Source organism: Gasterosteus aculeatus, chromosome 6 (genome assembly GCF_964276395.1).
Source record: "Gasterosteus aculeatus chromosome 6, fGasAcu3.hap1.1, whole genome shotgun sequence".
In the NCBI taxonomy this organism is placed as follows: Eukaryota; Metazoa; Chordata; class Actinopteri; order Perciformes; family Gasterosteidae; genus Gasterosteus; species Gasterosteus aculeatus.
In genome coordinates, this window is record NC_135693.1 from 7,855,608 (window position 1) to 7,882,203 (window position 26,596).

The following is a 26,596-nucleotide window of genomic DNA, read 5'->3' on the forward strand; positions in this document are numbered from 1 at the left end:
TGTATACATAATTGTTTGCAGCATCATAAAAAACAAGGGTTTTTTGGGTAGTGACCACAGATTATGTCATTTTAGGGTAATGACCAATTTGAGCTGAAGCTGTGCATTTAATTAAAAATGGTGGCTAGAAAGTGGCTTATTGTTGTCTTTTAAAACTTGTGTCCCTTAGAAATCGGACTCCAGTAAATACAGTAATTAAACATCGTAATTGGTAGTTATGAAATGTTGCAATGTTTTATGATTAGAGAGTAGTGTGAAAATCATTTTCAAAGAGCAGCAAAAACTTCTTAATAGCCTTTGTACATTTTTTGATTATGTCTCCTGCATCACTTCTTTTACGGGGCGTCCACTGCTTTTAACAGCTGCTAAAGTCGATCTCCAACTTCTTCTGTACACTGTTCCTCATATACGCATTCATAAAGTGTTGCATTCAAGCGCTAAACGGGCCATGATGGATGGAAGGGCGCAGTATCCTTCTAATGAGGTGCTAGTCCTGTTGTCACACAAATTTTAAACTGTTCTCTCCCAGACCTTCCAATGTCAGTATTAGGGGGAAGTGTGTGTCAAAGTGTTGTAAAACCATCAATCTTAGAAACAGTCCTACATCACAGAGAGATCAGGAAGGCAAAGATCTGCCTTTGAATGTTCCTGCCAATCAACACATGAAGTACCACAGCGGCAGATGAGTTATGTTTGGCTGGTACTGAGTCATAAACAAGGTATTAGTCAAATCACATGTTTGATCTGCTGATACCCCAGAGTTAAGGTTAAGGGATCACAAAAGGAAATCCAAAAGTTTGTAAAGATATTTTTTTCTCAACATAAAAAATTCAGTGGATCAATTGATGAATTGAATTGAATATGTCGTCTGAGAACCAATATGTTAGTCCAATAATTCATGATTATCCCGACACTGGCACGCTGAGCAGTTTTCAGTTGGAAACATGGCCTCGATTGTTATAACACGTTCTAAATTTTCCCAAAATATGTTAAAAGTTCCACCTCCTTACTTTGTGGTTTTGGAGTTTTCCAAACTCGGTTGAACATAAAACAAATTCTATTCAGGTCCACTGCCACACTCAACATCAAACAAACTCATTTTGACAGATTTCTTTCCTTTACCAGAACAAATTATATTTTTTATCTCCAATCTTCAGGAAACATATTGCCACCCTAATTCAGCCCAACAATATTGACTCAAAAGCCGGTCTTGATAAAAAAAAGACTAAATTAAGTCAGCAGGAAGAAAGGGCCTCCATTAGCCTTCACAGCAGCTGCTGATGACTGATATGATAGCGACTTCATTCAAACTGCAAATTTTACACATGATTGAGGCTCTATTGGTTATAATGAAATCGCCTTCCTGAATATTGCACTTCAGTGACTTTGTGACCAACAGCACAATAGCTTCTATTATATTATTTGGCCCTCAACCCATTTTTCATTGTACCAGGTCCACTGTCTTATTATTGCAGAACTCACAGTGAACCCGCAGCTTTGGTTTCATGCTGTTACGGAAGTGAACGTTCTCTCCACCAGGAGCAATTTACAGAGTGTTAATTGACCACCGCGATCACTCAGCAGATTTAGGGAAAGTCTGAGGGGTCACAGGAGACTTACGGGGGAGGCCGACCAGGGAGCAGGACCGGCTCAAGCGCTGCAACATTTTCATACGACATCTTTGAACCCTCTTGGTTGAATGCACTTATTGTAAGTCGGTCTGGTTAAAAGCTGTAATGTAAATGAAAAATGTAAATGTAAACCGAATAAAGTAAATTATTTTGATTAACTACTAATCATACTCCCTGTGATCATGATGCAAAAATCTAATGTACTCACAAAATCTCGTGACCCAGATGTGTCTCCTTCACTGAAGGGGGGTGGAGGGTTGGTGACAGGATGAGGACCATCTGGCTGTCTATAATCAGCTTTGAACAACAGACCTACAATACAAAGCGCATGTGTAAAACAGAGATTCAACTGTTAGCATGCAAAATATTTTTATCTAAATGCTTCGGTTTGCAAAGACCCATCGAGAAAATATTTACATGAAACAGTGGAACATGCATTTTGGATCTGAGCGATGAGATAATGATAATGGTTTTGATCATTGTTCATCCCCCTGGTGCAGATTGTCAGTATGCAGAAGCATTAGCTTGAACGAATGTGCGTGTGGCCCTGCATCTGGACACTCTTAATACTGTTTAATCCCAACAAGCCTGTCAGACAGCCAGGCTTTTCCCCATGCCAAAACACTATCTACAGTGTTCAAAGGGAAAAAGTAAAGGCAGAATATTTACTCAGTCCAACTCTGCTTTCCTGGAATAATGATCTTCCGGGTGTTTTCTGTATTAAGGTAAGAGTGAACTTTCTTTTTTTGATTGAATGAGACTTTCATCTTTTAATTCAGCTTTGTGAGGCAGAATTCTTAACATTGCATATGTGTAGATTAAAAGAGGAGGCAAAAACACAGCAGCCAGTTTTCTAAAGAGGGCTGAAGGCATTGCACTTCTCCTTAAAATAAGTTTCAAACACCGGCACCATTTGGGATTTAATGGATCGTTTTTGTGGACAGAATGGTTAGGAAATTGCTCCTATAATTTTACATGAAGCAGTTGGGAATAATTGCTTTGGTCATGCCAAAAATTTCACGCTAATTATGCTATAATGTGAATCATTTCTTTTGATGAAAAGTGCTTTTTTGCGCTGGTTGCCCGGACCCGGTGATTTACGAGGGCTATAAGTTGGTGTTTTGCTGCATACAGCCCGCGTGGTGCACGGAGTCTGAATGCCATGCTTCCTTACACCGAAGAGCTGCACTAATGGGTTTGTGTTACATTCCTAAATCAACTCGAGCTGTGAAGCGGCTCCCAGCAAACCTTTATGATCCACCACCCGGCGTGGTTTTGCCAAGGTGCCTGTGCCAGCTGGCAGAAACCGACAAAGCCTGTATCACAAGCAGCCTCTTCCAGCAACAGCTTCACTTGAGGTTTGCAGAATTCCCCCCATTCTCTCGGGCTGATTACACGCATGTTGTATTGTCATTACGCAAGGCTCCTGTCTTGTGGAATGAAGTTGAACGCAGGGCATACGATATGTTGGACGTGACGTCTGCAGACGGCTCGGGAAGAGAGACAAGTGTGTGGAGTGGTTTGAGTTTGGGTGGAGACAGAAGCATTTACTGTAGAACTGCAGACAAATGTACGTGGACCCCGCCCAAGGATAGTGATCAACTCCTCTGTCATCAGCGTCTTTATCACACAGACAGAGATTGATATCCAAGGATCATATTTCTCGGGATTTCTATGCCATTTTTCAAACATTTCAAAACCTGATTTTGACTGATTTATTGTCTTATTCATAAAGGATGGCAGCTCTATGCAATGTATTCGTACAAACAGGGTCCCACCTTTTCAACCGTTGTCAGTGCAGGGCTTATTTAGATAAATAATGACATTTTTACAGCTTTTCTAGCGACATTGCAGTTATTAGACTGTTATACAGTTATGAGGCTGTTATTGTCAAATATTGCAAAGAGCTTTTTGCCAAGATTTCCTCCGAGGCACAGTTGCAGCCAAGCGCTTCATGGATGAGTTATGTTTTATGGCCTATGTTTTATGGGTTGGTAACGGCAGGGAGAAAAGACAATTGAAAATGTATGTACATAAAGAATGAGAAATGTATTGGATTTTTTTTACCATTGTAACTGGTAATTATTTGGATTGCTATACGGTTTCATGTCATCTGCTATTCCCAAATCCTGCTTCAAGGTCTGAAGTGAATGTGATCCACCAACACGCCCATGCTCTCCACGCTGCTTTTGTTTGATGACTCTGCAGTTGGATTTGGGGGAATTCCGAGTAGATTCTTTCTTATCAGATCCGACACACAAGTGAGTCAGTCAAAGAAGGATGTTGAATCTAGATGTATTTATTGAGTACGCATCGTTATCTGGGTCACAGGTAGTCCAGATAGGGCAAATCAGTGATTTCCTCCTCCTCTAGACTGAGGCACTTTCACTCAGTCGGATAGTGAGCGAGATATCAGGAGCAGATGAGGAGCAGAGGAGGAGCAGAGGGTCACCGTGGGCAGGAGCTACAGAGGGAATGAGAGCCGCAACAATGGTTCAAAGCCTCCGGGTTCTTTTATTTGATCCATTGTCCCCGCTGGTCTTTAGAGACCACCACCAACCAGGCATCGTCTTACTCAGGTTGACAGGGTTTTGTATAACTGAGATGCTCGGTGAGATTAGGTCCAGGTGAAGCACATGGAGAGTGGGAGGTACGGTATTTCATTAGTGTTTTAAGCTGTTTATACGTGAAAGTTTTAGTTTTATCTACACATAGACTGTAATTACCCAGTTCTAATTGTTTTGTTAGATAGTAATAAAAGGAAAGAAGAAATATGTGCAACGAGAAAGAAGCCAGAAAAGCAAATGGCTGGTTCTTTATCTGATAGTGATTGTAAATCCCTACGAGGGGATTATCACAGTGGCCTATTTCATCCCTCACCAGATCTCCCTCCTTTGTAATTACAATCTCTCTCTCTGTGGCAAAATTTATGGGTGGAATATCTTGAGAAATATGTGAGTGGAAGCAAAAGACGGAAACATCTCAGAGGCACACCACAATGAATGAGAATTTGCAGGATGCAAATTAAACAATGTTGTGATTTATTGTCAGTAACAAAACATTTACTGTTTCAATTCTGAATACTTGGGTTTCCTGGAAAATGGATACTTTGGTCACAGCTCAGTTCTGGTTGTAATAGTCTTGTAGTCAAGACCTGTAATTGACTATTGTACGGCTTGTGTGAGGGGACCTTTGCACATTTTTTTTTTAAACCTATGAGATAGATTGTAGCCTCCAGGTACACTTCTTTCCTTTTACCCATTAATATATTTTATATTTATGTTGCACTTGGTTGTCAAAAAATAATTCAAAGTAACAGAAGCAAGAGAGTCTGACCCAGTTGAACAGCCGATGAGTTCAGCTGCCCAGAATGTTTTCTTAACCGTGGCAACTCTAAACTTGTTACTGTTTGTAAAACCTTTGTCTAGTGTCACATATTTAAATTGAATAGACTTCCTAGAAAGCTTCTTTGCATCAACATGTGCAGGACCCCGGCCTCAGACTACCGGCGTTGGGCCGGCTCATGAATGCACGGGACAGAGATGTTATCTGGCCTTAGGGAGGATGTTTGGGGAGCGGGAGTGGGAGCGCTGTGGGGCTTCAGTGTGCTAATGCAGCTAACGGCCAGGAAGGCATAGTGTTGATTCTGCAGATTTAAGCCAGCTACTGATGGCAATGGGGCTAAATACTGACCCCATGGACTAATAAAGAAAATCACCTCAGGCACGAGCCGCGGGGGTCAGAGGTAACGGCATGGCTGGGAAAAACGCAGGCCACGGCTTTCCATCACTCCTCTGCCTAATTGGAATGACAGTTGAAGACCGGTGGGGGTAACAGTGTTTATTTACGTCTTTGTTACGCGGTGAGCAAGCACAAAGATATGCCAGGCCCGGCCAGCGATGACATCGCTCCCGTATGCTGTCTGGCTCCGGGGTCTCTGGGCTAGTACAATAAGGACTTCCTGTCTGCCGTCAGTGTCCCCTGCATTCCACCAGGGCCCGGGATGAGGTGATGGGGCTGCTGCCGACAGGGTTTTGTGAAAGAGTACGAGTCCTAATTAAACTGACTATAGGCCTGTTCCCTTGTTCGGTCTGAGTCGCCGTCTATCGGGGAGCTGGAACAGGCTGTGATCTCTGTGAGGTTGAAGTTGGTACAGTAACCATCTGCAAGCTTGTTACTGTACAGCTTTACTGCTAAAATAAAGCATGACGATAGAGATAAATAAAAGTTGATTTGACAACAATTAGGAGTACATGTTATGATGTTTTTTGTGTGTCAATGCCTACACACAACAGGTAAAATAATTTATTTATTTATACAAATGAATTCGGTAATAATTGAAATGTCATAATACAATAGCATCACAGATTAAATACCGGACTGATATTGAAATAAGAAGGTGTGTTTGTTCATGATAACATGTTTTTTTATGTGTGGCAAAGAGCTCACACTAGCAGCTCCTAATGGACGCCTAATATTGCTGATACAATAAACAGTGGAAAATAAGCTGGTTGTGAGCAAAAGGCTTAACCTCAATAACGACCAGGGAAAATAGAGAAAAGTGCAAAGGATAAAGAAAGAACAACGCATTTCTAGAAAGAAATAATGTTTTTCTAGTTGTTTTGACAAAAATCCTGATGTTGCTATTTGAAAAAATGGGGTAAGAAAGTATCCAAGCTCTACCATTCCAGTCGGGTCGAGGTGAGGGAGCAACCTTCAGCAACCTGAGTACTAAAACAGACCACTGCTGTCTCGCCTGACTACATAAACGCCATTAATGGCCTCCTGAAAGAAGCGTTGCTACAGGAGGAAAAGAATCTCACGTGTCTGTGACACCAGAAGCGTGTGTATAAAAGGATTATTATGATTTTGGAAAAAAAAGGTCTAACGGTGATCTCATTTATTGAACATATGTATGTATGCACAGTAGATCTCCTGCCTGGAGGCTGCATACTGTCGATCACAATACTTTTCACTTCACAGACAGTGAATACAAAATATAAAGGTGGATGTGATGAGTTGTATCTTTAAATCAATAAACCATCAGCAAATTTCATTTACACAGATTTCCTCTGCGAAATGAGAGGGATGTCATTTTTTACAAATAGGACCATTACAAGTTCCTAACAGGAACAGCAGTTTGTGTCGTGCTATTTCTGATAATGGTTAGAAGACGAATAAGCTTGAGAACATTTCAAAAGTCTATTCAGCGCAGGAAATGAGCAACTATTGTGTTGCGCTTTTCCTAATTGTACCTGCCGAGAAGGTTGCGTTTTCTGTCGTCACTTCTTGCTGTGAAATTGAAGGATCACTGACCCAACCCTAAAATGTCGGCAATCTGCATGAACACTGACGGTTGTCACGGGTGATTAATAAGTACAGTATATTTGATCCTATTGTGTTTCCAGCTTTTTGTTAAACACATTCAAGGTGCTTGATGCTTCTGATATTATGCTCTCAAAGGTGGCCTTTGTGCCGCCCTGATACCAGACCTCCATAAATAACTCTCAGTGAGGAATGGAGGGAGGAGGGAGAAAGGAAGCGTGTGTGTGTGTGCTTTTCCCATTCAATGACTTCAAAGTTTAGATTGTGTCAAGTAATTTCATTGCTGCTCAATGGAAACTGAAATTCAGAAATATTTTTCTAATAAAGGGAACTAACAGATCAGCTGTCGCAGCACATCTGCATTTTAGAACTAGAGTACTATAGTAGACAGCATATAGCAGCAATCAGGTGGATAAAGAGGCTCCAATAACTACTATCTACCAACACTGTTGGCGCTAATGAAGACATTCCTCATAGAGGCGACCGCCAATACCTGCAGCCAAACAATAGGATCTTGCAAATTCTTTAGCGTTTTACTAACAAACACCGTAACGCAAAACTGTGGCAATGCTGACACATTACTGAATGTTTACATGATTAAGACTGAAGACTTTTGCCCAGGCTCCTCAGCTAAACACAGTGTAATGCCATAAACAATTGTTACCCATCTAAAAGTATTCTAGATAGCGTGTCTGTTTGAACCCTCTGAATTTTTCTTCGCTTCTTCCTCAATAAAAGTTTAAGATTTCTCCCAGGTCCCATTTGTTTTATTCATGGCTATTTCAGAAAAAGTAAACACATTCCCATCTCATTCAGCCGTGGAACGAACTGTTGGGCAAGTTGGGGCTGGGCTCCATGAAAAGGGTCACTGCCTTTCCAAAAGATCAGATTTATGTACCCTTAAATGGAGGTCATTTATCTGTGTTAAAACCACTGGTTGTCATCGTAGGTTACTCCGATTATCTCTATAAACTAAACAATTACTGATCTAATAACCCAATCAATCATCACCGCAATCTATTATACTTGGTTATAAGTTGTTTACACCCTTTTAGATCATGATTCATGACATTAGTTAGTAGTAGTAATTGTAGGTCAACCGTGTCAATAGTTGCTTAACAATGATATGCAGTAAAAGAAATAAGATGACATTAAGTAAATTTCCTGTAGAACAACAAAGAAAAATCACTTTCATTCCGAAGAATCAAACTGACAAAATTCCAGCAGACAAAGCCATGTTTTATGGAAATGATACAGACTGTCAAATGGAGTTCACATAAAATATTCTGATGCTGTCGTGTCTCTAATGCTATTGACCTGTTGGCAAGCTTCACCTCCTGGTGCTAACACCACAATGAAAACCTCATGAGGTCATGGTAAATTTGTCCCAAAGAAAAGATGTCCATGAGCAGTGCTGATCGCGGTGAGGCCCGTGACTATTGTTACCATCTGCTCACTATTTCCTCCTGAAAAGATGATAATTGAATCTGAAATCACTTCTCTCCCTTGGTTTAAGAGTGAGGGTAGTGTCCTTCACTTAAGTCCCCGCCACAATAGTTTTGAGCCCTTGTTTGTATTCTCCAAAGAGCCATTTCACCCTGCTCGTCTCTTCAACAACATCTGCTTCTAACCCTCCGGATCAATCGAGACCATCTAATCACCTGCCACACTTAATCACAACCCCATCGCTGCCTTTACGAGAAGCATCAAAGGGCACCGTGCCCAAAGGGGGGTCATGCAGATACGACTTCCATGGTGTGCCTTTGCACAATAGAGGATGCTAAAAATCTTTAAGCCAGTTTGGTGAAAATAGGTCAGTGTTGGCAGCTGTGGGTAATGTGTCCGAGGCCCGGCCTGCGGTCCAGCATGCTGCTCCCCCGATTCAACACTCTTTGTGCCATCCTCTCGGCACTAATCTGTCTTTTCACCGAGTGTTGTAATTAATTTGCAGTGATTTCTATGAGGGCACAGGCATCGTTAGGAGCCTCAAAGGGGCTACAAAATGGACAAGTTGCCAAAAGTCGGCCTTTGTCCTTGATCTGCCCCTTTCTAAATACCCATGACAGCAGCTTTGAAATGCCTGCCTGATGAGGCTCAGATGCCGTGGACATCACAGTGACCATACCATGTCTGGCTGTGAAAAACATCTGACGACAAAGAAGAGCCCACCGCAGCAAACAACACCACGGTTCCCAAACTACCCGAGCCATCGTGCGGCCTGCGTTGCTCGGTGATGAATCATGATACAGTAATCCTGGTTGGCTATTAAATTACAGATCTAACCGAATCATACTTCACTCACTATCTCAAAGCTTTCTCAGCAGTGCAAGTCCCGAAGGAGAACTCCAGCGAAAAGAGATAACCGCATCACTCCAGAGTGCTTGGCAATCCGCACAAAACTGTGTTGCCATGGGAAAAGTGTAGACACAACTGTTTAGTTGAGGCTTCCCAGTGGTGCTGATAATGCCATTAATTGTGTGAAGGCGGAGTTGGAGAAAGCGCGACCCACAACTTGTAAAGCATGTTTGTGCGAGCTCGCTGCTGTGCTGTATGAGGTCAGAGCTTCTCTGGCTCATATCTTCTCTTTTATTCTTTCTTCCTCTTTATCTTTCTTTGTTTAATCTTTTGCTGTCCGTGTATCGCTCTCTCTTTTCCCCTCGGTCGCAAGAGTCATAAAACAAGAAGGGGAGAAATAATACAAACATTTCTGAGGTCGGCAGGAATCTGGGACCTCTTTTCTCTGTCGGCTCACTCTCACTCTATAAAAAAGATAAACCGGTACGCTTTAAAGAGAGAAACGGAAGAATCTGAAAAAGAGAGGAAAAAAAATAAAAGCGAGAGGAGGCCAGTGGTGGGTGGGTGTGGTGGGAGAGTTCCTCTCATCAAACTAAACTTCCATCTCCCTCAAAGACAGACTCAGATTCCTGCAAGCCAATCAGCCAATCTAAGACAAATGATTTTGTAGAGCTTTCCTGCCACACTGGGCGTGGGAACGGCACAGATTCTCATTTAAAAAAAAAAAAAGAGCCTGTAAATTATTTCCCTCCTGCTTCAAAGACCTGAACAACAAAAAAACGTTTTTTGTGTTTATGTGCGGCGTTTCTGTGTTGTTGTCTTTGAGCCTGTTGGTCTCGGCTGGTTTCTGCTGTCAATGTGCGAGTGTAAACACTGTTTGAGATCTAAAGCTGTCCGCTCACGTGCGGCAATCTGAGAGACGAAATACAAAAGGATGCCATCTTTCATTCCCGTAGATAAATAAAACTCTCCAAGAGTCATTTAAAACCAGGGGGGTCCTGTTGCATTGCGCTTTTCTCGAGGCAGCGTGTTGATCAAAGCCGTTTGTGGGACCGCTTTCCTCTTCTTTTCCCCCACGCGCCGCCCCCACCACCACCCCCCCCCTCTACAACCCCCACATCCCACACTTCCACCCCCCAAACCACGTCTGCCTTGCTGCTGCTAATCATTGGTGGTCTCCTGACTGCCAACAGTAATTGATTAGGGAGCACAGGGCTGGCGGAGGGGAGGAAGGGGGATGGAGGGGAAAGTTCAACCCCCCGCCAAAACTTTTCTCATGCTATTAGGTATCAGCCGCTGCAGATAGACAGACGTTTGCTGGTGGCGTCCACAAACATCTTTTCGTCCAAAACGAATGCATCTGTCTCAGTGAAACTGTCTCGGTTGTGAAAAGGCTCATTTTGTGATCGATCTGTCCGATTGTGGGGTCAAAGCTTATTTTTCTGCGCCACCCTCCCTTTGCTGCTTTAAGAATGTTAATGTGTTGTTTGGTCCTCAGCGGTTGCTCAACATCCTCCACGATACAAAGTGGGTTGTGGAGGTTATTCTGAAGCAATAACTACCACCATTCCTCCTGGTTTCACAGGAAGAGGTGACATTCCTCGCCTCTGGAAAGTGACTCATACCGCTCGTCTTGTTTAGTAAATACAATTACAGACTAGTTGAAACATTCTCCTCCTCCGTGAATTCGAGCGGAGAAAAAAGCCCTCTATTTTCTTTCTGCTTTTGAGTGCTTGAGTTCTCTGTATGGCCAAACAGGGTTATGTTCACCAGAGAGCCCGCCCCTGACTACGGACCCCGGGTCTCCACGCTTAAGGAAACTCAACAGTCACAGGAAATGTTCACCGTGTTTTACTCTGCTGCAACTGAGAAAGAGGTGAGAGGTTTTTTTTTGGATAGGAGCACCACCCGGAGCTGAAGGCTGGTGTTGATGTTGGCTCCGAGGCCGTTTGGGGGCTGCCCGGGATGGACCGCTGGTAGTGGGACCAGTTAGCACACACACACAGAGCATGCTCAGATACTCCCATGTCCGGACATGTGGTCACCCGTGTGCAATGAGGTCCGGTGATGTAACTTCACAAAGGCACAGAGAAAGTCAAACACACTCGAGGCTATGTCAAAGACAAATAATTGGAATGCTTTAAAATTGACAGTGTCCCTCAGAGAGTGGAGACTGGTGGGTTTCCATGTCTGCCACAGTCATCCCTCCCACAGATGCCCCCAGGCCGAAACAGCTTTGTCTGTCCGTCACGGAGGCTGTCTCTCAACATTTATCATAAGGAAATCATTGTTCGCCCATAAATCTACCAGTAAATAAAGGAGATGGAACAGTAATGCTACATATATATTTGTGTTCCCCCACTGCTTACGAATATTCAAACAACATGTAAAAAAGATTAGGACCAAACTTGATATTCTTGCAAATTCCAGATCCTGAGATCATGAAAGCCGGCCTCACTAGGCTGCGAATGAAAAGCACTTGTGTGGTTTAACTTTATCCAGACTTGTGAATACCAGAGGAGGTCGTTCTAAGAAGTGGTTGGTTCTGTTTTATGTCCTGTCAGTGTTGTGCATCTGCTCTTTACTGCCCCCCTTTGTTGGCCATGAAGTATTAACCAGGGTTATGCCACTGACCACTGAACTTTCAAATCCCACTTGATACACTTGATGAGCGAAGTACAATGATTTTGCAATGCGCACTTGTTCTTAACAGTGAAGGATTAAATCATTTTCTATAATGATCTACACCTCTAAGCTTTCCTTTGTCTGCCACCAATTGGGAGGCTGTGTTGTCGTCATACATCACCTATTTCTCCCAGTGAGAAACACAACGTGGATCTCTGACTGGCACGGGTACAAAAGCACTTTTTATTCCCTTACAAAGCGTCTTCAGAGCAGCACTCAGTCTGTCAAGAGTCAGAGTCTGCCGTCCTACTGAAATCCCCTCGAGGGGCTGTAATTTGTAAGTCTTTCTGAAACTTTACTACCTGAAAAGATGAGGATATCTAGAAGAGTAGAATTAACTATTTGTGCTTCCGTCTGCGGCCGGTGTACAGAAATGTATAATACTGCCGGCCAATAAGCTGTTTACCCCAATTTAAGATCAGTGAGTGTTTGAGGTCAGCTTTTATTTGCCAAAAAAACAGTCAGTGTAGTTAAAACTCCAATTAAGGCAACATTTGTGGTACATTTAAACATAAAGCTGAGTTTTCCATATGAATGAGGGTAATATATGGCCATGACGGAACAAATATATGTAGAGTAACACAACAAGATTGGATTTTACACACTGTAGGCAGGTAACCATCAGCCTACTGGCAAGAACTATTACCCCCTCAGGATGGAGGAAGCAAGAGACATTAGCAATTTTATCTCACTCCAACCAGGGACTGCAGGTATGGAGAGGTGGAGTAATTATTCCCATCACTCCACTCTCACTTTATGGGTATTATAAAAATACACAGATATCATCTTTTCACCCGAGCCCTCAGTGTGGGTGGCGTGGCAAAAGGGTTCTAAGCCGATGCTGGATGACTCATCGCGTAGCAGAGAACAGGACCGGGCCTGTGGAACGGAGCAAATGTTATCGGATGCCATGCGGGTTGTGTGAGCCAAGCATCCGCCAGCCCATATTCTCACCGGTTTCCATACATGCAGTAAGCCCCCGACAGATGACCCACATAGAAATTGAACACCGACTTTTCATAAAATAATCCCGTGCCCCAACACATTCATAATAATGCATGAACAGCGTAATCACACAAATGCACCTACGTTACATATAGTTTATGTCAAGATATTATTTGGCAGGGTGTTTCTGTCTTGCTAGAGCCCTTTGAAACCAGAGCTGCATGCACAATGATACTGCTTTACATATCAAAGCCTGCTAATTGAGCCCAGCATTCATTTCAAGTGTTCACCTCATCCGGAGCGTCAACGGTTCTATTTATTTCACTCCTCTCCACAGCAACATATGCCGCAGATGACCGTTTGCGTCGTGTGAAGATACTGTGGCTTCTATCACAAGGCAGTATTATGTCTCGGAGGTGTGGATGGTGGTTTATCTTCTCCAGAGGTTTGTCTGGTGAAATTGCATGTGATGTTTAGCAGTAGAGCCATTTCGCTGTTCGGCAGCCGCCGCGATGGAAAGTGCAAACGCAGAGCAACAGCGACCTCGTTGGCGCCGGTGGAGGAGGAGGACTCTGCGGGTTTCCCGTAGGCTGCTCTGCTGCTCATGTTGGCGCGGTGAGGAGAGGGATCCTCTGCAGCAGCAGGAAAGGAAGATCAATGGGGGCTCTCGGCATCCACACTTGGATCAGCGGGGATCAGGTGAGAGGGAGGCTATCCAGATTACGGTAGAGGACCTGGGGATAGTTAACACCGGCTTCAGCCTGTGCGAGGAGGACACCCCGACCTCGGGCAACAGCACGGCCCGCTCAGCTAGCTCCGTGTCCGCCTGCCTGAGGGCTCTGAAAAAGAAACGACTGGGGCCTCTGTTTTCACTCCCTATGGACATGCAGGGAAAACTGGCCATCACTTCTACCAGTGGAGAAGGTGGTGATGAAGAGGACGACGACCCGCTGGTGTTTGAGAGTGGCACTGATGTCACGCCAGCTCCTGGAAGCCTCCTATCACCGCCCGTCATTAATCTGATCCCACCCACTCCATCCGATGTCGTTGACGACGATCAGTTCTTTGACGTTAATTTGGAAGACATTGTGGCAAACGATGCTGTCAGCGGTGGAAGCTCTGGTGCTGGTGACCACGAGCGCTACGAGGAATCGATGAAGGGTGCCGAGGCAAAGGTGTCAACCGTGGAATTTCCACCGGCAGAGAGTAAGGTCAGTGCTGATGATTCAGCTGGGCTTGAAGAGGCCCCACGTGACGGGTCTGGAGAAGAAGAAGAGGCAGAGACAACCAAAGATGGGGACGAGGAGAAAACAAAGCCAAGGCTCTTACGTTGTGCGTACCAGGTGGCTCCTCTCCCTAAGTACACTCAGAAAAGTGAGTGTAATAGTGACAACATCTCCAGTGCTGTTTTCGAAAGTCCACAAATGAACGGTTTGCTTCATAAACAAGAGATTGGTTTAACTTTTATCAAAATAGGAACATTCCTTTATTCCTTTTATACTAAATCTAATCTCTAATCTAATAATCTAATAATGACGCCTTGGCTGGTTTGGTGTCAAAGTACTCGTACATACTGGCTGACTGTCACACTGGTATGGCTTACTGGGACATACTCTTAATATCTGTACTTCTGACAATGACAAATCAAAATGTCTGCTTTGAAACCGGCCCGATTCTTGATGGACAACATACAAATAAAGTTGACAATGTTCTACTTATTTTAATCTTATCCTAACACAAAGCACCAAAATGCACCAAAATGTTTTTTTCCAAGGAAACTTTTTGTCACAGAGGTTGGTTTCTTTCTCCACCATAGGAAGCTTCAACGCTGGCATAAATCTTTTGTTATTTACTGAGCACGACTTGGGTGAGTTTTCTTCAAATAAATGAGCAAATTCAAATCCTTGATTCCATTCGGGCAAACAGAGTTAAATGACACCAGATAATGGTTTGCTCCATCCAGCTGCTTACGTCTTCGTTTTGATTTCAGTTCCCCATTCAGTTGAAATGGGAAATGGTCATTATGTGACATGGCTACAGTACCCCGTAAGCCTCCTATGGGAGTTGCAGAAGTTCCCCTTTGTCGGAAGCCCTTTTTAGCCATTGTGTGTGTATTCCCAGTGTGTGGTGAGTAGGCGGTTCTCAGGTTTTGGGTTCCTGTGACTCAGCGTGCACCCCTCCCTCACTCGGAGCTTAATTTCTTTTCAAACCAGAGGAGCACAATAATGCTAGAAACGATAAGCATCCCCTTTGCCTATCCATTACATAAATGTGCTGGAAAGTTCTGACTCTAAAGCTTCGCTTTGTCATTAAACCCTTTGCGTGTCTGCGTGGGACCGGTAGCCGAACATTGTCACGCTCCAGACCTTGATCGCTCGCCATGTTTGTGTGCGTATGCAAGGATGCGATGTTTCTGTCTGAACTAGCCAGTCAAGGGAGAGAGAACTCACTCATGCCTTGACTTGTTGTGGGTGAACCAGTTCAGACTGGGAATGACGTGCATCTCTCTGTTACTGGTACTTTCACCCTGTATGGCAACATCTGGCTGCGTCTCTAAGCCTGCCCAAATTGGCTTTTCCTTGGCGGCGCATGCTGCTTGAAGTCCGGACATGGCGGAGGTGGGCTGGGTCCACTGCTTCCCTTCATTAACATTCTCACACAACTGCATGTCGTGTCCCTTCTCCCACGCCGGGTGGAAAAAAAAGAGTCACAAAGCGAGACTTCTCAGGATCTGATAGACACACTGTAGCATCTGAGGTCAGCTGGAGGCGGGTCCTCCTACATGTCATCACCTCGAGCCAAGACCCATCGCCTTTTCTCACTTGAGGCCGTTATTTTGGAGACGGCGGTGTTTTGCATGGAGGCTGTGCCGAGTTCTCTTAGACTAGACACTAGGCAGTAGATTAGACATGATCCTCTACAGACAGTGACTCAAAGGCCAGCCAGGTGATGAAGAGAGTGCCAGCTCGCTGCCCCCCTCCTTGTACTCCACTGTCTCTCCCGGACCCAGACAAGACTCCACTGCTGACACACATAAAGCAATTACACTGTCTTATCTGATTCTGACTCCATCTAAACTCCCATCCATGTCAAACCAGCCTTTCAGAAACAAGCCCCTGAAATGAAAAACATGTGTTTGAGAAATTAGGCAGAATTCCTTTGCTGGATAGACTATTTGAAAAGACTACTGTTTTAAAAGGGCTAGTTAGGCTTCAATCCGTGACGATATCCAACTTAAAGTAGTTACAACGCAGAACTGCAAACATTCCAACATCTATCAGATCACACCGACGTGTTGCCTGAGAAGGTCCGGGCCTAGCTTGGATGCACTATTCTCAGTCTCATTTGTCTTGCTTGTTACGATAGCAGAAAAAAAAAGATATCTGCTTGCTGAGGGACATTTGGAACATTTCTGTGGGAAAGAACTCGGGTTGTTGGCAGAGAAGTATGTCGTCAACCAGACAAACATTAGTTTGTGTGGCGGGTAGCCAAGCAATCCCACGTTGCTGTGTCCAGAATCAGCATCCGCTAATAGACCTGGTGACCTGCGAGAAAAGACTGTGAGGGACTAAAACTCCAAAGAGACGGCCGTAAAAGAGCGAAATCAAGGACTTTATTGAAGACTTTGTCTACCGTACATTAAGTAACTAAGTTGGACTAACTATTGTTCATGTATTGACTTACTGTTGATATTACTATGAAGATGAACTGAGCAACACAGATGTGAACTGCTCCGACATGCCGAAAGCTGAACTCTGCCTGCTTCCTGCCAACATGGACACATTTACTCACCAAAGGGTATGACGACCATGCAATGGCCATTTTATCATACATACCCACACATGCTTTTATTCTCTGGAGGTTCATCTGAATTGATTAGCCGGGGGGCTCGATTAGCAGTTTGAAGTTGACTGAAACCTGTATTATGTGACAGAGGCTCATAACGCGCTCCTGCAGTCTTGAAGACACACCGACCAGGAGCGCCACTTTCCACTCTTTGACCCAGACCACAGACCACCAGGAAGATGAGAGGTCGCTCCGACAGCGCCGCATAACCGTTGGTGAGTCTGGAAATATTATATCATGGACAAACAAGATTGGTCTACATAACACAACCGATGTGTGCTTCAAAAAATAACACAAGTCTGTTTTTTCCCGCCTTTCATGCAGCATCATATATGCCTCAGTCTCAGGATCAGAATGGAAACTTCCCTGAGAAGGTACTGCAAACCATCAAAGCAGCGCCTTCAGGGTGGCATCAGCACGCAGCCCAGAGCTGCCACAATTAGAGAATATGCTCTCTGTTTATATTTCCCAGCTCTCGATCTGTCAAAGCAATGACTCTGCAAATAGTCCTACGATATTCATCTCCGTGTCCAGGATTTGCTAAGCACGATTGCTCGTATCCTTAGTAATCCATGTGTTAGCTGAAACACAAAACGGAACGTCTTGTGTTTTGGTTTGAAGGGAAATTGCTTGTGTCCTGCATTTACTGTCTTAATGCATCGATTGTTTTATTTTCCCTTGTAACACATCAGGTAATATGAGTAAGTGTTAAGCATGTATCTTAAGCAGCCCCACCTCAAAGTAGAAGACCGCACTTAAGAAAGAAATTTGAAAACGGTTGGGATTAATTAAGTATTTTCGGTAATCTCTGATCTAATATTCATTCATATAAACATAACGATTAATCTCTGACACAAGGCAAAGCTCTCACCACAATGCATCTTATTACTCCACCGTCACTTTGTAAAGCCTTTACTGGCAACAGGGAACACTGAACTAAACAGAGAATCTGTGACTAAAGCAACCATTCTGCAGAACCATGTGTTTGGGTAAACACTTCTCTGCCCCTTCTAAAGATGTTTTAACAGTTAAAGACACAGAAATGGGTGTATTTCCTGTGATAGGTCGAGACAGGTATCCAGCACAGTCATATTCACCTTGAATGAGTCAGCCGATGATAAAGGAGTGGAACTTGGAGTTTAACCATGCTTTGTTTCAAAGTCTTGCCCGCTACGAAATACGTTTTCACATGCAGGAGTTTGAGTCAGAATCATCTCCGTGCGTCACGAGCCTCCCTCTTTGCTTATGCAAACCCCTGCTTATGTTTTGGATTGCCAAAATAAAAATAAGCACTTGGACTTTACATTATTTAACGCTGTCGCGACTCTAAACAAAACCTTAAAATAGTACGTCATTTTTTTGTTTATGGTATCTACTGTGCAGGGGTTCTGCTTCTAGTTTCCAGTTTGCTGCTGCAAGCAGCTGGAATGACCTCACGCCTTCATTCCCCGACCTTCAATAACTCATTACAAACGGTAGTCTCTGATCACAGTTTATATATTTTATATATTATGTGGGTTTTATTTCCGTATGAGATTCATGGAGATGTTTCCATGTGGAGTTTGCTTGTAACAACTTTCTTTCTGCTGCTGCCTTATTGGCCAGGTCATCATCGTAAATGATAACGGGTTCTCATGTGACTTCTCTTGTTAAACAAAGGTTAAATAAATTGTAGCGTGGTGTCAATGAAAGTAGTTTTCACATGTCACTTGCTCGAATGTGAAAATAAGCAGCTATGTAACCCCTCTTTCTTCACAGGACGTCGACAGGCAAGTGGCCAAATGTCTTGGGGAACTGAGCACAGATGAAGTCTGCCGCTGGTTTACCAATATCGGACTGCAGAAATGTCTTCCTTTCATCCGAGGTAAGACAGTCTTCTCTTTCAACCCTTTGGTGACATATCAAAGGCGGACATTGCCAATTGGATTCATTTTATCGTGGTTAAAATCGAAAGCTGTTTTAAAGAATATCAATAACTTGAACGCAAATGGAGATATGTAGTTTATGCTTAGGTTGAATTATTATTTAGAAAATAATGTTACTAACTGTTTGTGTTCCAGATGTAAACCTGTGTGGAGCAGACGTAGCATCGGTGGATGTGAACACTCTGGACGTCCTGCACATCACCACCCTGGAGGAGAGGGAGAAGCTGCTGTCTGCCGTTTATAAGGAGCTGCACCCTTCCAGCCCAATCACCCAGAGACTCGACTCTCTGCTCGGTACATTTTATCATTACGACATGACTAACAAACATTCAACTGCACTGCTGGCAAATGAAACATTGACTGGTGCTTCATTTCTCTCCAGATTCGTTGGGCCCGAACAGTGTGGAGACATTCACCGCGACATTAGTGTCAATGAGCAAATCTAAGTCCTCTCCACATGTGAGCTGCCTGAGCATGAATCGGCGTTCCCTAAAGCGCAGGTACAGCCTCCTCCTCCTGTATACCACGAAAACAAACAAACAAATGATCTGGATTTTAACCCCATGGCCTTTTCCCCCTAAAGAAACACCAGCCAAACCCCCTTGGCACAGAGGAATTCTCAGCTGATCGAGATAGCAATTAATGGTGAGTAACTCTATTAAATACATGCAGTGGATTATTAGTAAAACACAGCATATAAGCAGATATACTAAATATTCAGTTATGGTCACACATACTCCACACCAGACTATACTTCCTTCTTATTGCTGTGTCATGTCGTGTTGCAGCATCAGAGCGGATAGTTCATCTCCGAACCCCAAAGGAAACAACGGTGGGGAAAATCATGGATTCATGCATCAAAATGTTGGGAATGACAGAAGACAGGAGCCTTTTCATACTGAGAGAAAAGCAAGGTGCAAAACTCACCATATGATCTACATCTAGAAAAAAAAGAGACACGTGTGTTCAGCATGCATGTGCTTCGGTTTAAAGGTTCATCGGAAGACCTCCCCCCAGATCAGCTGATCGCCAGCCTACTGACATCGACATCAGAGGACAGGCAGTTGGAGCTGCACTTGTGTAAAACGGTAACACCGACAGCTCATGCATAAGCTACCATTGCTTTAGCTGATATACTAAATATAACAAAACACATTTCCGTATGCTTTTGCCTCAAAGGACGGGTCATCTGGAACCATAGCAAAACAAAATCCAGGAGTCCACAGCTCTAATGAGAATAACAACATCAACAAAAATGCCCTGGTGAACCGGCCAGCCAAAGAAGAGAGGATCAAAGAACTAAACCAGCAGGTGGAATCGCTCCAAAATGTCATCCTTCAGGTCAAAATGTCTCTTTAACTACACCTATGAAAGCATGTAACAGAAAACGTCATGAAACACTGCCACGACTGGTTGAATTTATTTATTTTGTGATGTTGAACTGATCGTTTGAACACAAAGGTCCAGGAGCTCCACCACGGCCTGGTGGCATTTTGCTCAGAGATAAAGAACATGGATGGAGACGTGGATGTGGACAGGCTTAGCTCCGCTGAGCTGAAGGAGAGGTCGCAGTTGGTTAAAAGCCGCCTGAATGACAAGAGGCGGAGCCTGCAGACCCTCAGAGACAACATTAACGACTCCACTGCTCACAAAAAGAAGTAGGTGGACTGAATCCGTTAATGAGCAGCTTGTTCAATGACGCATAATCTCTTTCTTCCACCTTCCGAAGACACAAAACAACAGATACAACGATAAGAGACTAGAAAAAGCACATTGATTTGAATTTAGTTTAAAATCAACCATATATTGAAAGGCATTTTGTTATGCTTATTTAACCTTAACTAAACTCGAAACATGTATGAATATATGTAGCTGAGCTTAACTTCAATTTTGTCTTTTTCCATTCAGACAGTTGGACGTACGTCTCTTGGAAAAGATGAAACTGAACTGCCAGGTGTTTAAGGAGGAAATTTCCATGGTACATCTCAATCGGCAGATGGCACACCTCCAAAATGCTTTGCAAGAAAGCTACGTTAAGGTACTGCAGAAAACCGCTGGACCATGGAATCGCTTTCCCCTCTGCAGACTTGAACCAACAAGCTGACGATCTGGAGCCTTGCCAATGCAACTTGAATCAATAGCCTATGAAACTCAGTGGCATCAATATGTGGGAAAGCTGTGTGATCACAGTCAAAGAATGCTTTGGTTGATAAAAATAAACAATACGAAACTGAGATTAGGAACTGAAATGACGCTAGCTATTGATAGTATGCATGGTATCATTTACTGAAATCAGCTTTTGCTGAGAAATTGGACCTCTCCATTTTTGGACAATAATGCCTTTGCCTATTTTCCCCTGTCTATAACCAAGAACTTGTGCAATATACTCGGTATAACTGCCCTTTTTCTAACCAATGACAGCCAGACTGTGTAGACCAGTGAGGGTGAATAAATCGCATATGAAGTCCATATATTTGTCATTTAGCAGCAGAATCGGCACAAACTAGGACAGGTGGCAACAGCTCCCTGATGAGGTAGGTCATCATTTGACACCATTATGTCCACGCTCTTTGATCTTCTCTCCACTGTTCTCCTGAGTGACAACACAATGCCCCGTTCAGTCCTCTCTGTTTCGTTAAGTTGTGCAGTTGAGAGTGGCTATACAAGGCTGAGGAATTTTCTTTGGATGAGCATGCACTTTTTCTGAGAAAATGATGTTTAGCGCTGACATCCGAGAGCCTGTGACCATACCAACAATGGAATGTGTGTGACAAAAGCCACTGGGAGAGTGCAATGGAGAACTGGGCCGGCATGTGTAAAACTATCTCCATCTATCCCCGGAGGAGCCTACTTCTTTTTTAATGTGGCTCTTTTATCCCGTTGGAGAAGCCCTAACGAGGTGCCATGAAAGGACACACGCGGCTTCGGCTTTGAAAGGTGCCCCGTGTCACGTTGCCGCCCCGGGGCCACGCTTTTTTAGGTGCTGAGTTTGTGGGAAAAGCAGCAGCGCTAATGTTTATCATATGACCTAATCAGAGTTAACACACAGGTCAGAGCCGAGGAGCAGCCTGGGAACTGATGGAGCTGCTACTCTAATAAGGAGCAGACCGCCCCGTGTTTGGTCTCGTAGGCTGCCCCGCATTACAGAAAATGAGGAAATATTTCATCATTGGCAGTCTAATCTACAGGATCTATTGCAACTGGAGAGCATCAATAAAGCAGCCAAGAGGGAAGATAAACAGAGGGCGAGAGTGAAGGGGGGAAGGACAACAAATGACGGAAATGATTTTAAATAAGCGGTTTAGCTCGGACAATTCCAAAACCTCAGAATGAGTATTAAAGAGAGGAACATGAAAGAATTACTGTCATGTCCAAACTTTAGTATGAGTTGTCTGATAGGGGAGTTTGAGTACTGAGACAAATTGGCCACCTCTTTGTCATTTGCCCCTCTTTGCCCCTGAGTTTAAGAAATGGATTGCATGGCTCCGGTTCTTTGTGGTTGACCAATATGATCAGATCCTCTTCCGTTGCTCTAAACCAACGTTGATTGTGGTAAAGATCTCCGTTGTCAAAGCAGCCAGGGTGCCGGGAAGGACGGCACTGGATTTAGATTTGCCAACACGTGGATATAAATGAGATGCTATTCCTTTTGAACAAAAGTGCTTTTACAGCTTATGTTGTAGCTTCCTATGATCGAGGAAAATTACTTTATATATGAATCTTTTTTTACTCGTAGAGACAACATTTTTTCCTGGGCTGACCTTTGTGATCTGCGTGAGCCCTGTTTAATTGCCTACCAGCAGCAAATTGGTTGTGTCTTGTGTGTATATGTGCCCTGTGCCTGGCCAAGGTAGGTTAGGATTTGATCAAATCTTGTGGATAAACAAGAAGAATATGAAGAGAAAATTCCATGGCCTCTTGGCGTGTGTCCAACATTGAGGCACACTAAAAGGGAAAAAGATGCGTGTTAGAGTGTGCCTCTCAAGGGGATTCGGCTGTGTTTCCGTGGATATATCCTGTCTGGCCCACTTGTCTGAGGAGACCGAAGCCTTAGCTTTGACCCCTGACCCTGGCAAGGCGGCATCTATTGCTGCGAGGCATTCACATGCCGTTCAGGGGGAAGGGGGGAGTATGCCAAGAGGCTGGATAAGGGGACATTGGAATTCAGTGGTCAGACTCACAAGTTATTTCTGATCCCTCCAAGCTACTTGTGGTGGTGTGATCTCTTCCCAAGCTAATCATTGCATCTTGGTGGTCTTTTGGCTTTGATGTCGCCTCATTACTATCTTTCGAGGACCCCCATGTAGCATCTGTAATATTTTCCCAGGAAGTAATGTTACAAATTCTTCTCATGGAAATTATAGTGTAATATTTAAGAGGCACAAAATCACGCTATGTCTCCAAGTGTTGAAGATTTGATGACTACTTTGGGTAGCGCTTAAGAAAACAAAATCAAGAGGTTGCAATCTCTGGATTGGAATGGAATGGAATTTTTCATTCCATTTAGAGTAACTTAAAGGACCAGTTCAACAATTTGAAAAATACACAGTTGTGTAGAGTTTGACGAAGGGTGAAAACACAAGGCATCAGCAAGCCCGTTCAAAAGCTAAACATGTGCCTACCTTCACCTTTAACGTAAACATGTTACATACTTTTTGGGCAATCCATACCAATTGAAAATGAGAAGTTGATGTTTTACAGAGGGCTTCATGTCAAGCACTCAGTAATGACAAGCCACAGCGCTCAGCCTAGAAAGAGCCCAACACACACGATGATTCATCGTAAAATCACAACATCAACCTTTTACACGTTTTGTACTAAATGAACAAAAGAGTAAGTCCATGACTACGTTTTCAAATGAGGCACAAATTACACATCATCCGTCTGAATCAACGTCTTTGCAATTGTGACAGCCGATTTATTTACTGTTCCGCCCTTAAAAAATCTCCTGTAGTCAATAAGACATTAGTTATGCTTCACATTTTCCCCTCGCTGTGTGCTCGCTGCACACTAAAGAACTACTGTTTCATGTTAACTTAATCCTCCCCTGACAGCAGAGAAATGAAGAGGTGCACAGTATTTCCCAAAATGCTGAAGTATTTATACGGGATACAATGGAAATACTACTTCTAGTGCCACACTTTTAACCATTGGTATTTAAAGAGTCTGCGTCTTTGAATTTGTGAATGTGTCTTTGCCGTTTCTACATTCAGGAGAAAGTTCAGAGAAAAAGTTTGGCCATTGGTAGCCTGAGCCAGCTGGTGTCCCCGCAGTCTCCTGCCATGCTGCTGGTTGTGCAGGAGAACCGAAACCCCGATGGCCAGTACGGCTTCTCGTGTTGCTACAGGGAAGGCAGCGGACTACTGGTGGTCAAGGTGGAAAACTGCCAACTCTGTGTTGACGACAGGTGATACATACAGAAGAAACAAAGTCATGTATCCAGCTCGCAGAGGCCACCTAGATACTGAGAGCATTCAGGATGCCTCTCATCCCGCCCATTTCTTTCATCGCTCTACTGTTCTGTGCTTGGTAGCTATGGTAACCCATCAGATATTGGTCCCAAAGCAAGAAAACACCGTTATGTAATACTTGGATCCACAAGAGAGTGAAAAGAAGCAGATTAAATAGCTTCATATAATTAAGTAATTACTGCATTACAAGTGCGTGCTTATAAAACACGGTATTCTCAAACCTACATGTATTCACACACACACACGTGCACGCGCACACCCGCACAGTGCAGTGTAGTTGACATTCCTCTTTGAGACGATCCTGCCAAAAGAAATCCGCCTGACAGCTGAAAAAAGTCTTTGAGCTGTAATGCGACTGTTCCCTCATTGTAGCCTAGTGCGCCAATACTCTTTAGACAGCTAATCAACAGATACAAGGTGCTTTACACCTTCTGACTATACACAAAAACAAACAAAGAGACATTTTTACTGAGTCTTCAATATTTAACGCACTGTGACTCGAGAATCATTTGATGTTGTTTAGGATAACACTGTAATGATTTGGTATATTGAAGAGGTTGAGGGAGAATTCCCTTTCAGTACCAACTTAATTTTGTGAAAGAATAGCACATGAGGCTAGACTTTCTTTATTTTTATGATCACTCATTTTTACATTGTTTGCTTGACTCACGTCTCGTTTGCGTGTGTGTGTGTGTGTGTGTGTGCGTGTGTGTGTGTGTGTGTGTGTGTGTGTGTGTGTGTGTGTAATTGAACCTGTAGGCTGGTGGAGGTGAATGGTGTGCCGGTGGTTAACTCTACACAGGAAGAGCTGACCACCATCTTACTGGAGGGACCCAGCGCCAATATTGTTGTCCTTCGCCAGCCCCCGCTCCCCCCCACCTCCGTAGTCCTGCAGCGCATCATCACCTCTGATCCCGAGCAACAGCTCTCTCTTGCCGACTTAGACCGGGGTGTGGTTCCAGTTGAAACAACTCCTCGACGGAAGGTGGTGGCCATCTGATGATACGACAGAGAGAGAAAAAGACCAGCGCAGAGACTTGAGGGTTAATGATATCTGACTGTGGAGCCATGCAGCGAAATGCCCTCTTTTGTTAGTTATTTAACTCTGTGAAAATGTCAATGTGTTGAAATGATAGACGTTTAGTTAGGAACATCCAATAGTAATATAGCTGTGTTGTTATGTGACGTTTTCCTCGACTAAGCCTCAACACATGTACACAGCGTTGTGCTTGGCAGATAGAACAGTTATATTTGATCCATATTGTTGCAATGTATACGGAGAACCATGCCTGTGAAAAAAACTTATTTCCAGAAAAACACATGAAACCGAACCACATTGACTTCTTTCTATTTGCATCTCCTCTTGTGCTACATCATATTTTGTGCCATGAGGGAAAATGAATAGTACAGGAAAGACAAGGAGGCAGAGCCTGATAAGGACAATGCATGCTTCATCTTGTACAACTATAATTGAAAATATGTGAATCCTGTCTATAGTTACTGTAACATATCGTGTAAAGATACATCCAATAGCTTTGTATCCTGTTTCTCTTATTAGAATAGAGACTTGTACGGCTACAACAGTATTCGGAGCAAAAACATGAGTCACGTCCCTTTTTTTGGATGTTGTAATGTAATCCACTGTGCTGCAGGAATAAACCCTTGGGCCCGGAAATGCCTCATTTCTCAGCCTTGTTCTCCCTCGTTAAGTGGCAGTGGATCATAGTCTGACAGAGAGAAAGCACAAACACCACCAAACCCCTGACCCAGACCCCGGGGGGTCCAAAGAGTCTGAGAGGAGAAGTGACAAGGCCAAGGTCGCCTGTTGATGACAAAGGTCACAGGTCAGAAAACAGAACATTTGAGCATGAATGCTTTTGCCATCAATGGAGAGTGAGCTGCATCTTATTCTGATGAAGAGAAGGATGGTACTTTCTGGTTGCCAAACCGACCCACTGAGAGGAAAGAGTATGGCGCTGACGAGCCGGAGATTTGAGACACTTAGTCGCAGACGCACCAAACGGAAGTTAACCATGGCACAACATATTCTTCTTATTATATTATTTTACCACAGGCACGTAAAAATCGACTGCCCATTGTCAAAACATCCACGCAGCCGGGACTGAGGTCAACCGGTTCTGGTATACCCTTCAGCACAGAGAGACAAGGAGAAAAATTCACAGCTCGGTAAAGCAAAGCCACACAAGAGACAGAGCGCAGAGGAGAGAATGTGTCATGGCTGCCGTTTTGGAAATAAACGAACACTGGAGAAAATGAGACAAAATCCTATAAACACTGCTTCTGGCGAGAGTAGAAAGACACCGTGGTGTTTTCTGTGACCAACACCTCCCAAAACATACTCCCAGGCTTTGATGCTCCAGCTTTAGAGCCACTGCCAGTTGTCAATCTGCGATGCAGGAAATCCACGGTGGACGAATAAGTGAAGTGACACAATGAAACCTTCAAAGCGCTA

At 43.7% G+C, this 26,596-nt stretch overlaps 1 protein-coding gene across 2 annotated transcripts; it reads left to right on the plus strand.

Moving 5' to 3' along the window:
* Positions 1-2,092: 2,092 nt before the first annotated feature.
* LOC120821030 (uncharacterized) lies at positions 2,093-25,798 on the plus strand. 2 transcript variants are annotated; one of them, XM_040179374.2, is made up of 15 exons: positions 2,093-2,356; positions 16,585-16,679; positions 16,816-16,942; positions 17,052-17,101; positions 18,486-18,591; positions 18,788-18,946; positions 19,035-19,152; positions 19,236-19,297; positions 19,441-19,566; positions 19,646-19,740; positions 19,832-19,993; positions 20,114-20,310; positions 20,561-20,690; positions 23,866-24,059; positions 24,883-25,798. In XM_040179374.2, exons 2-15 carry the CDS (start codon positions 16,620-16,622, stop codon positions 25,121-25,123), a joined length of 1,827 nt encoding a protein of 608 aa, XP_040035308.2. In that variant the 5' UTR covers positions 2,093-2,356; positions 16,585-16,619; the 3' UTR covers positions 25,124-25,798. The 2 variants fall into 2 exon arrangements, with proteins under 2 accessions (XP_040035308.2, XP_040035306.2); XM_040179372.2 differs by lacking the exon at positions 2,093-2,356 and adding an exon at positions 13,246-14,255.
* Positions 25,799-26,596: the final 798 nt, after the last annotated feature.

What these genes read in the sequence shown, in the direction of transcription:
- LOC120821030 (XM_040179372.2), top strand. Translation starts at nt 13,394, where the DNA reads ATGGAAAGTGCAAACGCAGAGCAACAGCGACCTCGTTGGCGCCGGTGG. An exon ending in ATGGAAACTTCCCTGAGAAG is followed by an intron (nt 17,102 to 18,485) that starts GTACTGCAAACC and finishes CTTTCTTCACAG; the next exon opens with GACGTCGACAGGCAAGTGGC. An exon ending in CATACTGAGAGAAAAGCAAG is followed by an intron (nt 19,567 to 19,645) that starts GTGCAAAACTCA and finishes TTCGGTTTAAAG; the next exon opens with GTTCATCGGAAGACCTCCCC.